General features: G+C 40.3%; 1 protein-coding gene and 1 pseudogene across 14 annotated transcripts in view; one reads left to right on the top strand and one right to left on the bottom strand.

Moving 5' to 3' along the window:
- The window catches only part of RNF38 (ring finger protein 38), a 133,857-nt gene that overhangs the window by 96,241 nt on the left and 24,062 nt on the right, over positions 1–13,554 (top strand). For 13 of the 14 annotated variants that reach the window (XM_032240063.1, XM_032240062.1, XM_032240065.1 and 10 more), the window contains 2 exons: positions 1,259–1,452; positions 12,002–12,215. In XM_032240063.1, coding sequence (XP_032095954.1) covers positions 1,346–1,452; positions 12,002–12,215 — 321 coding nt within the window. In that variant the 5' untranslated portion in view covers positions 1,259–1,345. The remainder of the gene's footprint in view (positions 1–1,258; positions 1,453–12,001; positions 12,216–13,554) is intronic. The other variant, XM_032240074.1, reaches the window with a different exon arrangement.
- LOC116524896 lies at positions 5,329–11,401 on the bottom strand (annotated as a pseudogene).

The following is a 13,554-nucleotide window of genomic DNA, read 5'->3' as shown; positions in this document are numbered from 1 at the left end:
AGTTCCGTTTCATATGCTTACCTAAAATCTAACACTAATGTGTAATCCCTTATACTTTTGCTAATGTTATAAGATGATTTTTGTGGTTAGCTGTAGGTACTAATTATTTTGCAACCAAAAGTATTGTAATGCCCAACTAATTAGAACTTGCAGGAATAGATTGGAGATTTGGAGATAGATGTTCTGCTAGAAAACACACAGTCTTATCAAATTTCCAGTTAATTTGTATCTTTGATAGTTTTGGGGAGACTCATTTGGGAAACTGAATTAAGTGGGGACACTTGGAGGCTAATAATGCAATTAAGTGATCTATATCAGTTTTACAGCTAGTAAGCCCATGCTGGGACCCTTGAAAACTTGAAATGTACTTCCAAACTGCTGTGATATTCTAGTTAAAGAACTCATCAGGTAATTAGCGATTTCATTATCTGTCTAATATAAATCTTAGTTTATCCACGTAACTCTTGTTTGGTTTTTTTTTGAGACGGAGTCTCACTCTTGTTGCTTAGGCTGGAGTACAGTGGTGTGATCTTGGCTCATTGCAACTGCAGCCTCCCAGATAGTTGAGATTACAGGAACATGCCACCACACCTGGCTAATTTTTGTATTTTTAATAGAGATGGGGTTTCACTGTATTGGCCAAGCTGGTCTCGAACTCAGAGACCTTTGGTGATCCAGCGGCCTCTGCCTCCAAAAGCACTGGGATTTCAGGTGTGAGCTACCACGGCTGGCCCTGTGTCCTCTTTAAAGAAAATAAATACAGTGGCCTAAACAGGAATAAGGAGGGAGAAGAGTGCGATTGAGAATAAGTTTGAGGACCTAGTTAAACTATATCTCCTACTAAGCTGAACTCACAGCTGAGAATTGATGCCTAAAACAGTAACTGATAATGATGGGAGATTGTAGTGGAGTGTAATTTCTTAGGTGGTTTGGGAACTTAAAGAGAGGTCAAGTACTATATAAAAGTTATATTATGCTATTGTATACCCTATATGTCATTACCTCATTTGCCTTAGGATGAGTTTTTAAAAACAAAGTTCATTTTTCACTTTATATCGTTTACTGTGCATCTCCCTTCCCTATTCCACCCCACCCCAGCATTTTTAAAAGGTTTTAAGTTTGAATTGATAGCATATATTTTTTCCCTGCTTTACATTTTTAGGTTTCACGTTAAGTACATCTTAACACCTGTGCATATGCAGTAATGTGAAATCCTTAAGAGATCTTACTCAGTTGATCCATTTTGTTGCATTGGCAGAGTGAAGATAGTCCAAGCCCCAAGAGACAGCGCCTCTCTCATTCAGTCTTTGATTATACATCAGCATCACCAGCTCCCTCACCACCAATGCGACCATGGGAGATGACATCAAATAGGCAGCCCCCTTCAGTTCGACCAAGCCAACATCACTTCTCAGGGGAACGATGCAATACACCTGCACGCAACAGAAGAAGGTTAGTTGATTATAATTTATTTATTAAGTTTTCTTCCATTGGTAGGTTTGTGAGTATATTTAACATCAGAAAACATTTTTTCTGTAGACATTTCATAAACACATCACCACATATACATGTACATTCACTCATAAAGTTTCTTAGATTTCTACTAGGTCAGAAGAGTTTATTTAGCTTATCATTGACAGATGAAAAAATGTAAAGGGGATAAAATCAGTGCATGCCATTATATATGAAATCAGCTACCTTGTAGTACAGATTTTTGTAGGCTAGCCTGCAATCTTGATTACTAGAAGATGCATTTTATAGTTCATAACTGTAAGGGTATATGGAAATCTTACAAATGAACTACCCTTTTTCCACTCCATTTGTTTTCCTTCTGTATCCTCTAAGGCAATTAGGAGCTTAATTATGTTTCTTCTAAAACTGTGGAGAGTGAGCATGGTAGTGGTTCATGACTATAATCCCAACACTTTGGGAAGCCAAGGTGGGAGGATCACTTGAGGCTGTAGAGTTCAAGGCCAGCCTGGGCAACATAGCAAGACTCTGTCTCTACCAAAAAAAAAAATAAGCTGAGCATGTTGGCACACGTCTGTAGTCCAAGCTAATTGAGAGACTGAGACAGGAGGATCGTTTGAGCCCAGGAGTTTGAGGCTGCAGTGCCTAAGCTATGATTGTGCCACTGCACTCTAGCCTTGGTGACAGAATAAGACACCATCTGTATTTTAAAAACAACAGCACAACTCTGGAGCCTGTGGTATGAAAAGATGATTGAGGTTTAGTTCAACTGTTAGGCAACCCAACTTGGCCATTGTCTTTTCATCCCACATGAGTGCATTTCTTTTTTTTTTTTTTTCCTTTTTCTTTTCTTTCTTTCTTTTAAAGACAGAGTCTCGCTATGTCGCCAGGTTGGAGTACAGTGGCACAATCTCGGCTCACTGCAACCTCCACCTCCTGTTCAAGTGATTCTCCTGCCCCAGCCTCCCCAGTCCATGGGGCTGTAGGGACAGGCCCCCCCACCCGGCTCTTTTTTTTTTTTTTTTTTTTTTTTTTTTTTAACTTTTAGTAGATAACGGGCCTTCACTGTGTTAGCCAGGATGATCTCCTGACCTCACAATCTGCCCACCTTGGCCTCCCAAAGTGCTGGGATTACAGGCGTAAGCCACTGTGCCTGGCCGAGGAGTGCATTTCTTCCTCATTAGGAAGAAGTTGTTGCTTGAGGTCATGCATTTCTTTTTTTTTTGGGACAGAGTTTTGCTCTTGTTACCCAGGCTGGAGTGCAATGGCGCGATCTCGGCTCACCGCAACCTTTGCCTCCCGGGTTCAGGCAATTCTCCTGCCTCAGCCTCCTGAGTAGCTGGGATTACAGGCACGCGCCACCACGCCCAGCTGATTTTTTGTATTTTTAGTAGAGACGGGGTTTCACCATGTTGACCAGGATGGTCTCGATCTCTTGGAGGTCATGCATTTCTTATCCCAGGGAGATAGTGCATCATGAGATGCCTGTTGGCATGTCTAGGATGTTGAAGGAATAGCAATGATCGTGAATTAGGAGGTGTTATGGACCAAATGTTTATAAACTCCCCCGTGCCCCTCCCCCCCCATTAATGTGTTGAAGCTATAATCTTCCCATAACCCTCAATGTGGTTGTATTTAAAGATGTCACCTCTAAGGAAGTGTAGTTAAGGTTAAATGAGGTCGTAAGGTTAGGACCCTTACCCAACAAAATTAATGTCCTTTAAGAAGGGATGGGTCAGGCATTCTGTGGCTTATACCTGTAATCCCAGCACTTTGGGAGGCCAAGGCAGGCAGATCATGAGGTCAAGAGATTAAGACCATCCTGGCCAACATGGTGAAACCTCATCTCTGTTAAAAAATTAGCTGGGCATGGTGGTGGTGCACACCTATAGTACCAGCTACCTGGGAGGCTGAGGCAGGAGAATCCCTTGAACTTGGGAGGTGGAGGTTACAGTGAGCCGAGATCACGCCACTGCACTCCAGCCTGGCGACAGAGTGAGACTACATCTCAAAAAAAAAAAAAAAAGGATGTCGGGAACTTATCTTCAACCATGTAAGGAAGCGATGAGATATAGTTGACTGCAAGCCAGGAAAAGATCCCTCTCTAAAAACCAACTATTCTGGTACCTTGATTTCAAACTTCTAGGCTTTAAAACTTTGAGAAATTAGGTATCTGTTTAAGCCACCCAGTCTGTGATGTTTTGTTATGGCAGCCTAAGTGGGCTAATACAGAAGGGATCTTGAAACCACCATTTTAATGTCCCAGATGAGACAGCATAAACCTGTGTCTGAGCTAAATTCTGTCAAGACTCTGAGACTTTGACATTACCCAGTACCTTATTAACCAATTACATGGGAATGTTTTTAGGTAAGACAGTATATAACTATCAGGTAAATTATTTTATAGCCATTAAATATAATAAGCATGAGGAAGTATAGTTGTTTCAAAGTTAAGGCCTGAGTACCTGCTGTAATCTTTTCCTGTTTTTATGATGAATAAAACAGATGTACAGTTAAAAAGCTGACAAGGCCGGGCGCGGTGGCTCATGCCTGTAATCCCAGCGCTTTGGGAGGCCAAGGCGGGTGGATCATGAGGTCAAGAGATCAAGACCAATCTTTCCCTCTCCTGGATTTCCCCTCTGGAGTCCCTTCCACACTTTCTCGTGGAAGCCTGTCTTCCCTCCTAAACTCCATCTCTCTCTATTCCCTTCCACTCAGGGTGGAAGCTGCTTTCTTCTCCTGGATTCCATCTTTCTGGATTCTCTCACTCATTGTGAGAGTTAGCAGTTCCTTTCTCTCTCCTTCTCCTTTTTCTCTCTCTGTTTAAATAAATCACTTTCTACAAACAAACAAACAAAAAAAGGGATCAAGACCATCCTGGTCAACATGGTGAAACCCCGTCTCTACTAAAACTACAAAAAATTAGCTGGGCATGGTGGCGCGTGCCTGTAATCCCAGCTACTAAGGAGGCTGAGGCAGGAGAATTGCCTGAACCCAGGAGGCAGAGGTTGCGGTGAGCCGAGATCGCGCCATTGCACTCCAGCTTGGGTAACGAGCGAAACTCCGTCTTAAAAAAAAAAAAAAAGAGGCTGACAAAGCTGGCCACCATGGCTCACACCTGTAATTCCAGTACTTTGGGAGGCCAAGGCAGGCAGGTCACCTGAGGTCAAGAGCAAGACCAGCTTGGCCAAAATGGTGAAACCCTGTCTCTACTAAAAATACAAAAATTACCTGGGCGTGGTGGCGGGTGCCTGTAATCCCAGCTACTCTTGAGGCTGAGGCAGGAGAATCGCTGGAACCTAAGAGGCGGGGTTGCAGTGAGCAGAGATCATGCCCACTGCGCTCCAGCCTGGGGGACAGAGCGAGACTCCCTCTCAAAAAAAAAAAAAACCAACAAAAGACTAACAAATACATGTACCCAGCATCTAGGTCAAAATAGTGTTATTGATCCCTCAGAGGCCGCAGGCATTACTCTTCCCCTTCATTTTTCTTGTTCTGGAATTTGACATTATTCCCTGTTGAGTCATGGTTTTTAATACCTATGAATATACTGTTAATATGATTTTGGATTTTGCCTGTTTTCATTTAAAAGTATTTTTGTTTTACTGTTTGTTTTTATTTATATATTTATTTTTTGTTTTTGAGATGGAGTTTCGCTCGTTGCCCAGGCTGGAATGCAATGGCATGATCTCGGCTCACTGCAACCTCCGCCTCCTGGGTTCAAGCGATTCTCCTGCCTCAGCCTCCCAAGTAGCTGGGATAGGCATGTGCCACCATGCCCAGCTAATTTTGTATTTTTAGTAGAGACAGGGTTTCTCCATGTTGGTCTCAAACTCCTGACCTTAGGTGATCTGCCTGCCTTGGCCTACCAAAGTGCTGGAATTACAGACATGAGCCACTGCGCCTGGCCTCTGTTTATTAAGCATTCTGTTTTTATTTTTATTTAAAAAATTTTAAGTTCAGCTTTTTATTGAATGCATTATAAAAGAGGCTTAATCAAAAACACCAAAGCCCATGTTATCATACTCCTTGGATTCTTCTTTCTTTGCTTCCACTTTGTTCTCCTCAGTTGGAGCAGCAGCAGTGGAGGGGGCAGGACCTCCTGCTGGAGCAGCACCACCAGCCCCTACAGTGCAGATGAGGCTCCCAGTGTTGATGTTGGCCAGGGCCTTTGCACACAAGCCAGGCCAAAAAGATTCAAAATTGACACCAGCTGCTTTAATGAGGGCATTGATCTTGTCCTCCTTATCATGGTACAGAATGAGGGCCAAGTAGATGCAGTGCTGGTGAGCTCCAAGAGAGAGGCCATGACATTGGCGAATGTGGGGCTGGCGCTGCTGTATGTGATGCTAGTTAGACGGATGAAGAGAGGGCCTCACCCCAGTTCGGCCTTAGCTTTCTCGGAAGGGCTAAGCAACTTAGTGGCAGCTGAAGAAAGGCAGCATTTTGTTTTTAATATTGGTAGCAGTAGCAATAGTTCTGTTACTGTGATATAATGTTCCATTTATCTGCTACAATTGTTGGCTGTTAACTCTGCCCAGTTTCTTCTTCTTTTTTTTTTTTTTTTTTGACAGACTTTGACTCCTGTTACCCAGGCTGGGGGTGCAGTGACATGATCTCGGCTCACTGCAACCTTCACCTCCCAAGTTCAAGTGATTCTCCTGCCTCAGCCTCCTAAGTAGCTGGGACTATAGGCACCTGCCACCACACCAGGCTAATTTTTGTAGTAAAGACGGGATTTCACCATGTTAGCCAGACTCATCTCAAACTCCTGATCTCAGGTGATCCACTTGCCTGGCCTCCGAAAGTGCTGGGATTACAGGCGTGAGCCACCACACCCAGCTCTATTATAAACAGTACTGTTAGGAACCTTTGTGTGCACATCTCTCTGTGTACATGTGCAAAAGTTTCACTAGGATGTAAGCCTAGGAGTCGAACTGCTACGTCATAGGAAATGACTTAGACCAGGAAGGGAGTGTCAGAATGTCTATTTACAGGTGATGATAATAGTAACTATCTTTGAGTTCTTTGAGAAGCATCATGGTCTTTGCTCAGGGCAACACAAAGGAGCAGTAGAGAGTATTTACCACTCAGAAAACTGGCTCTACTAGTTTTTTTTTTTTTTTCCCCCCAGCAGTGTGTTTTATTCTGCATTCTGTTCTTGTTTACTACTTAATATAGGTTAGCTATAAGCATAGCTGCCAGATTTTCTTCCCAGAAACAGGATGTGCCAGGCAGGTGCGGTTTTTAACACTATTATTTAGCAGGATTTCAGTTACAATGGTGAGCACAAAACTAGGTATTTGAAGAAAACAAATGAAGTAAAAGAGAGATACTATTAATAAATGCAGTTAAAATGAAGAGCTTGAATAAACAAGGCCATTAAACTCAATTAACAACAAACTTCAAGAAACAGTAGAACAAGCAAAATCGAATTTTAGAGTATGTGTAATATGAGAGATGTAAGAGGGAAAGGAATGAGGGATATTGTTCTCATGAAAATCAACAAGAAATGTTAGCTGGTAAAACTAAATAGACAAAGTGAGTTATAGTGTAACAGAGCAAATGAAAAATGTAGAAAAGTAAATTTAAGTATGCACACAGTGTCATAAGTTCTGAAAGTCTACTAATATTTTCAGAAGAAGTCAATACAAGAAAAAAAAAAAAAAAATGTAGGCTGGGCTTGGTGGCTTACCCACCTGTAATCCCAGTACTTTGGGAGGCTGAGGTGGGAGGATCACCTGAGGTCAGGAGTTCAAGACCAGCCTGGCCAACGTGGCCCAACTAAAAATACAAAAATTAGTTGGGCCCACATGGTGGTGTAGGCATGTAATCCCAGCTACTTGGGAGCTGAGGCAGGAGAATCTCTTGAACCCAGGAGGCGGAGGTTGCAGTGAGCCAAGATCACACCCTTATACTCCAGCCTGGGTGACAAAGCAAAACTCCGACTAAAAAAAGAAAAAAGTAAAATCATTTTCCAGAATTGAAGAAAGACTGAGTTTTGAACAGGATCTTGCTGACATTTTAGAGCCATACACCAAGGATAAATAAAAATTTGCCAGCATCCCAAGAGAGAAAATACTATCCATAAAGAAATGAGAAGTAAATTGACCACAAACTTCTTATTAACAGCATCAGATATAAGAGGACAGTGGACTAAATCTTCAAAGTTATGAGAGGATTTTTAACTTTGAAGTCTGTCGGCTGATTTACAATTAAAGTGTAATGTCAAAATATAAAAGCATGTTCAAATATTCAGAGACTCTGAAAGTTGGTAAATAACAGACAGATCCTTCCCCTGTATCTGTGGATTCAATCAGCTGCAGATTAAAAATACTCTTGAGATGCGTAACCTGTGGATACGGAGGACCATCCTTTTGTATCATTGGGTAGTGCCAACTTTGGGACTTCAGCATCCATGAATTTTGATAATCCAAGTGGTGCACTCCTGGAACCAGTCCACCATGAATAAGACTAATCACTAGAAGAAGAGAATGCATAAATTCTAATTTAAATAACATAAGTAGAAAACTGCTAACAAAAGGCAGAAAAGTGACTCCAGGAGGGAATAGCTTTGTGCTATTTACAAGTTTCTATACCTAAAACAAAATTACAAAGTTTGTATCTGTCACAAGTGACATTTGTCAATCTTCACTGTTTTGTATTTAAAGATTTTTCAGTAATTCTGCGTCTTAAATGTTCTGCCACACAAAGGGACACAAAACAGATTTAATGAGAGAGAATACAGGAAAGATCAGAATTAAAATTGTGAAATCTGTCAGCATGAGGACTGGATCTAATTTTGTGATTAGTCTGAGAGCTACTAAAATTATTTTTAGTAGGGAAATGAGATCAAATGGCAACAATTGAGAATAAATAGTATTAAAAGAGGCTCTGGTTTGTGGACAGGTGGGGTATTAAGGGAGATGAGTGATCTGAGCATATACTATTTTGATTTTAAGGTGCACATTTTTTCAAATTTTAACATCTAATGAAGACTTAAAATTGGTATATCATGTCTTCTTGGCCACTTTTCTTTTTAGCAATGCATAAAATAGTCCTTTAAAATGTTTTTATAGGTAAAGAAATGTTGCTATGTGCACATACATGAACTAGCACTGTAATGTTTCTTTAATCTGCTGTCTTAGCCCAGAAGTCATAAATCCCTAGTAGCAGAGAGCACAACTAGCACCTGATCTTGGCTTCCAGATACCACTCTATAGTGAAAGGAACCAGAGCTCTTTGTAGCATTGGTTAATTCCAGGGTTTGGGTAGAGAAACTACAAGATGAGTCTGGAGAGATTGTGGTGCAGATACTAAGGAAGTGCTCAGAAGAATGGGGACATATGAAAGAGCACAGGGGCCAAACTGAAAGTGTTGCCACTGGAATAATCTGAACAACAAAATAAAACGATGGACAAAAGAAATATAAAACCCAAAGAATAAAATAAATATCTGAGTCTATGTTGGTTATAAGTAACTGAATGACAAACAGCTCTTTCTTATAGAAGATTTCTAATTAATGTAGAACTAAGAGAAATAGAAAGTCACCAATAGAACAATCTAGTAGTGTTTGCTGCAGGTTCCATCCATGCATGCTAAAATTATTGGTAAAACTTTAAGCAGAAGGATATTTGCCTGTTCTCTAGGTCTCTTCACCCAAATATTTGATAATTACCAAAGGAAGAATTGGCTTTGTGTGGAGGGTCCAGGTGATTATTTTTGATATGACCATTGATGCATATTGATGTCGTGTGCCCCCTTCATATGATGCCCCCTTCAAATGATATATCACCTCTGCCATATCTTTTCCAATAACACATAACCTTAGGCACATAACATAATGAGAAAATAAACCTAGGATGGAGGGGCATTCTGCAGAATGAATTTCTACTATATTCAGAGGTGTCAAGGACATGAAAGACAAGGAAAGACTCAAACTGTCAAAAATTGGCGAATATTAAGAAGACAAGACAATGCGATATGGGTTCCTGCATTTGGATTCAAACAGTGAGGGGTCAATAGTGGAAAAATCACCATGCATTCTATAGTTTAGTTAATAGTATGGTATCAGGATTTATTTAATTTTGGTAATTTTTCTATGGTTATGGAAGATATTAACTCAAAGGGAAGCTGGTTGAGGGGTATGCAGAAACACTATATTAAATAGTTACCTCAAAATGTCTTTATGGCCAGGCGCATGGTGGCTCACCTCTGTAATCCCAGTACTTTGGGAGGCCAAGGTGGGTGGATTATCTGAAATCAGAAGTTTGAGACCAGCATGGCCAACCTGGTGAAACCCCGTCTCTACTAAAAATATAAAAAAAATAAGAAAATAAATAGCTGGGGGTGGTGGCGCAGATATCTTTAAACCCTGCTAGTCGGGAGGGACTTGAACCTGTTAGGCGGAAGTTGCAGTGAGCCCCAGAGATTGCTCCAGTGTACTCCCACCTGAGTGACAAAAGTGAAACACCATCTTAAAAAGTTTTTAGTCCTAAGGTGGAGGGCATCAATAAAATACAGTAACTAGATTTTGAAGCAAAATACAAAAAGCATTATACTAAAAATAAACTTAGAAGAAACAATTAATGGAGCAAGAAGTTGGAGGGATGGTAGCAAAAGTATCTTTGCAAGTTGATCTCATAAAGGAATGCCCCTTGTTCTTTTAAGATTGGAGAATTTGGAATAAGAAGCAGCAGATTTAGAGGAACACAGGGAAGATTAGGGAAAAAGTGACTGATCTCAGCAAAGAAGTTTGCTGAAATGACACTTGGAACTCTTCCTAGAAGGGAGATGTTTGACCTCCTTTGCCCAATGTAGAGTGCAATTTTAATGGGGCTGGCTACTTTTTCAAGATGGTTTTCTGGGGAGCCACTGTAAAAAGCAGTGGAGGTGAATTGTGAAAGTTTAGAGAAGGGCAAAATGAAAGTTTAGTCATAATAATATGTTTATTAAAACTATGTAGATGACTAGTACATGGAGAGTAAATGTGGCTTGCTTCAATAAGCAAATTCTCTCTTTTTGTTTTTATTTTAAAGACAGGATCTCACTCTGTTGCCCAGGCTGGAGTGCAGTGGCATGGTCTCGGTTCACTCCAGCCTCGGCCTTCCAGGCTTTAGGTGATCCTCCCATTTCAGCCTCCCAGGTAGCTGGGACTACAGGTGCACATCAGCACGCCTGACTGATTTTTTGTAATTTTGGGTAGAAACAGGGTTTTACCGTGTTTCCCAGTCTGGTCTTGAACTCCTGGGCTCAAGGGGTCCACCTGCCTCGGCTTTTCAAAGTGCTAGGATTACAGGCATGAACCCATTACACCTGGCCCAACAAGCAAATTCTAATTTAAAATTCTATATAAATATATACACCCAGTGTGTACCCATAAAAATTAAAAGTTAAAATTTTATATGTTCTTGGAAGATTTATGTTGATACTGTCTCTCAGTCCTGTTCATTCTCAATCATATTTATTGTGTGTTTACCCGGTTTCTATTTGCAGTTGTCAGCACATTATATGTTCTTTGGTTATTTCACGTTTTTCTCTTATTTTGAAAAAGTATCATTTGGCCACATAGGAACTATGTCTTCTGTATGTGTTAGTTAAAAAGACAAAAAAGTGCCCATTATGTGAATGAGGAATACTGACAAGATATATACAGATTAAAGTTCATTTTATTACAATGTTTAAGAAGGGAAAAAATAGTAGGTTAAATCATACCAAATTATTGATCTTAGACTATTTTTTACTTATAAAAAAGGCAATTTCATATCATACAAGAAAAAATTTTCCGTAGCTGTTGATTTCTAAATACTTTCAGAGATGAATACCAATATTGTTTTCTTTCATTATTTTATAAAACATATACCTTGTATTTAAATTTGTAAGAGCTGGCGGTGAATTTTAGCAGTTCTTTAATACTGAAGCTTACAGGCATGTGCCATCACACCCGGCTAATTTTTTGTATTTTTAGAAGAGATGAGGTTTCTCCATGCTAGTCAGGCTAGTTTCAAACTCCCAAACTCAAGTGATCTGCCCACCTCGGCCTCCCAAAGTACTGAAACTACAGGCGTGAGCCACCACGCCCAGCCTGTGAATTACCAGTTCTTTAAAGGTTAGACAAGAATTCAGATTTTTTTTTTTTTTTTAAGATGGAATCTTGCTCTGTGGCCCAGGCTGGAGTGCAGTGGCATGATCTTGGCTCACTGCAAACTCCACCTCCTGTGTTCAAGTGATTCTCCTGCCTCAGCCTCCCTAGTAGCTGGGATCACCGGTGCCTACCACCATGCCTGGCTGATTTTTTGTATTTTTAGTAGAGATGGGGTTTCTAGGAAGAGTTCCAAGTGTCATTTCAGCAACCTTCTTTGCTGAGATCAGTCACTTTTTCCCTAATCTTCCCCGTGCTCCTCTAAATCTCCTGCTTCTTTAATACTGAAGCTTACTTTAGCATATACTGTTGATATCAAAGAAAGACAATACAGAATCCTGATGGATCACAACAATAAACATAATGACTTTCTTTTTGACATTTTTACAGTCCTCCTGTCAGGCGCCAGAGAGGAAGAAGGGATCGTCTGTCTCGACATAATTCCATTAGTCAAGATGAAAACTATCACCATCTCCCTTATGCACAGCAGCAAGCAATAGAGGAGCCTCGAGCCTTCCACCCTCCGAATGTATCTCCCCGTCTGTTACATCCTGCTGCTCATCCACCCCAGCAGAATGCAGTCATGGTTGACATACATGATCAGGTACAGTAATAGAATGTCTTGGAAATACAGAAGCTGAAACTTTGTGGCAGTTTGAGATTTTTTTGGCTTTTTTTGCAAATTTCTTTTAATTTTACCTAAAATGAACTTAAAATTAAGTTCCTCATTCCTTTTAATAATTGAGATTTAAATGCTACACAGGTTCCATAGAAGAAAGTTGAACTTAAAAAATTAGGGAGCCTGGTACCGTGGCTCATGCCTGTAATCCCAGCACTTTTCGGAGGCCAAGGTGGGCGCATCACTTGAGCTTAGGAGTTTGAGAGCAGCCTAACACAGTGAAAACCTGTATCTGCTAAAAATAGTAAAATTAGCTGGACGTGGTGGCAGATGTTTATGGTCCTAGCTAAGGCAGAAGAATCACTTGAACTCAGGAGGTGGAGGTTGCAATGGGCCAAGATCACACAACTGCCCTGGGTGACAAAGTGAGGCTTCGTCTCAAAAAAAAAAGGATCAAGGTTATGAGAGCTTAGAATGAATTCATGTATGGCTGATTTGAAATTATTGATTTAAGATTAATAGGAATAGCAGACAGCTGGTAGTTTGAGTACATATCCCTGTTTCCCTTTCCTTCTGTTTCTTCTGGAATAATTCAATAAGCAAGACAATTGGGTACATCTTTGCTTACAGGTTTCCATAGGTCTCCAAGGATATGACAGGTATAAGGCTACAGTGCTTCCTTTCCCTTTTTTTCCTGCCCAGAACTGAAGGACTAGCTGAGAAGAGGGGTTGCCTATCTTCAGAGCCTGAGGATGAAGACCACAATTTCATGGTTTTCTGTGGAGTTTCTCAGGTCAAAAAAAGACATATATCTATACATGTCCTTATAAAAGTTGCTGGATTTTAAGGATAAAGAGAAAATCTTGCAAGTTTATAAACTGAAAAAATTACCAGAGAAAGCTAATGAGAATAGGATCTGATTTTTAATCTACTGCACTAGATAATAATATATAGTGACAATCAAGATAAAACATCTTACCCAATACTGTTCTTATGCTAGACATTTTTATCATGTTTATGAAATACTTTTAAAAATTGATTATGTAGGAAACATTACATTATTTGTGGCCATAACCTGATAAAAGTATGGATATAAATACTGAAAAAAAAAAAAACAACAATTGTATCTTTTCTCCACCCCCTTGAGCAAGAAAAGCAAAATAGAGGAGTGTTCACAAAGTCCCATTTTGGTAAGCATAACGAATATGTATGTGACTACATGTATAGGACTATATAAACACAGAGAAATACATAATAGGCTTGTGGGGTAAGCACTGAAGTGAAGAGGTGTGGTTAGTGATGGAGAGCCAAAGAAAAAAGATTG

Source organism: Sapajus apella, unplaced genomic scaffold, assembly GCF_009761245.1.
Source record: "Sapajus apella isolate SASKATOON/1434 unplaced genomic scaffold, GSC_monkey_1.0 scaffold46, whole genome shotgun sequence".
Taxonomy (NCBI): domain Eukaryota; kingdom Metazoa; phylum Chordata; class Mammalia; order Primates; family Cebidae; genus Sapajus; species Sapajus apella.
This window is presented reverse-complemented; position numbering and strand designations above follow the sequence as displayed.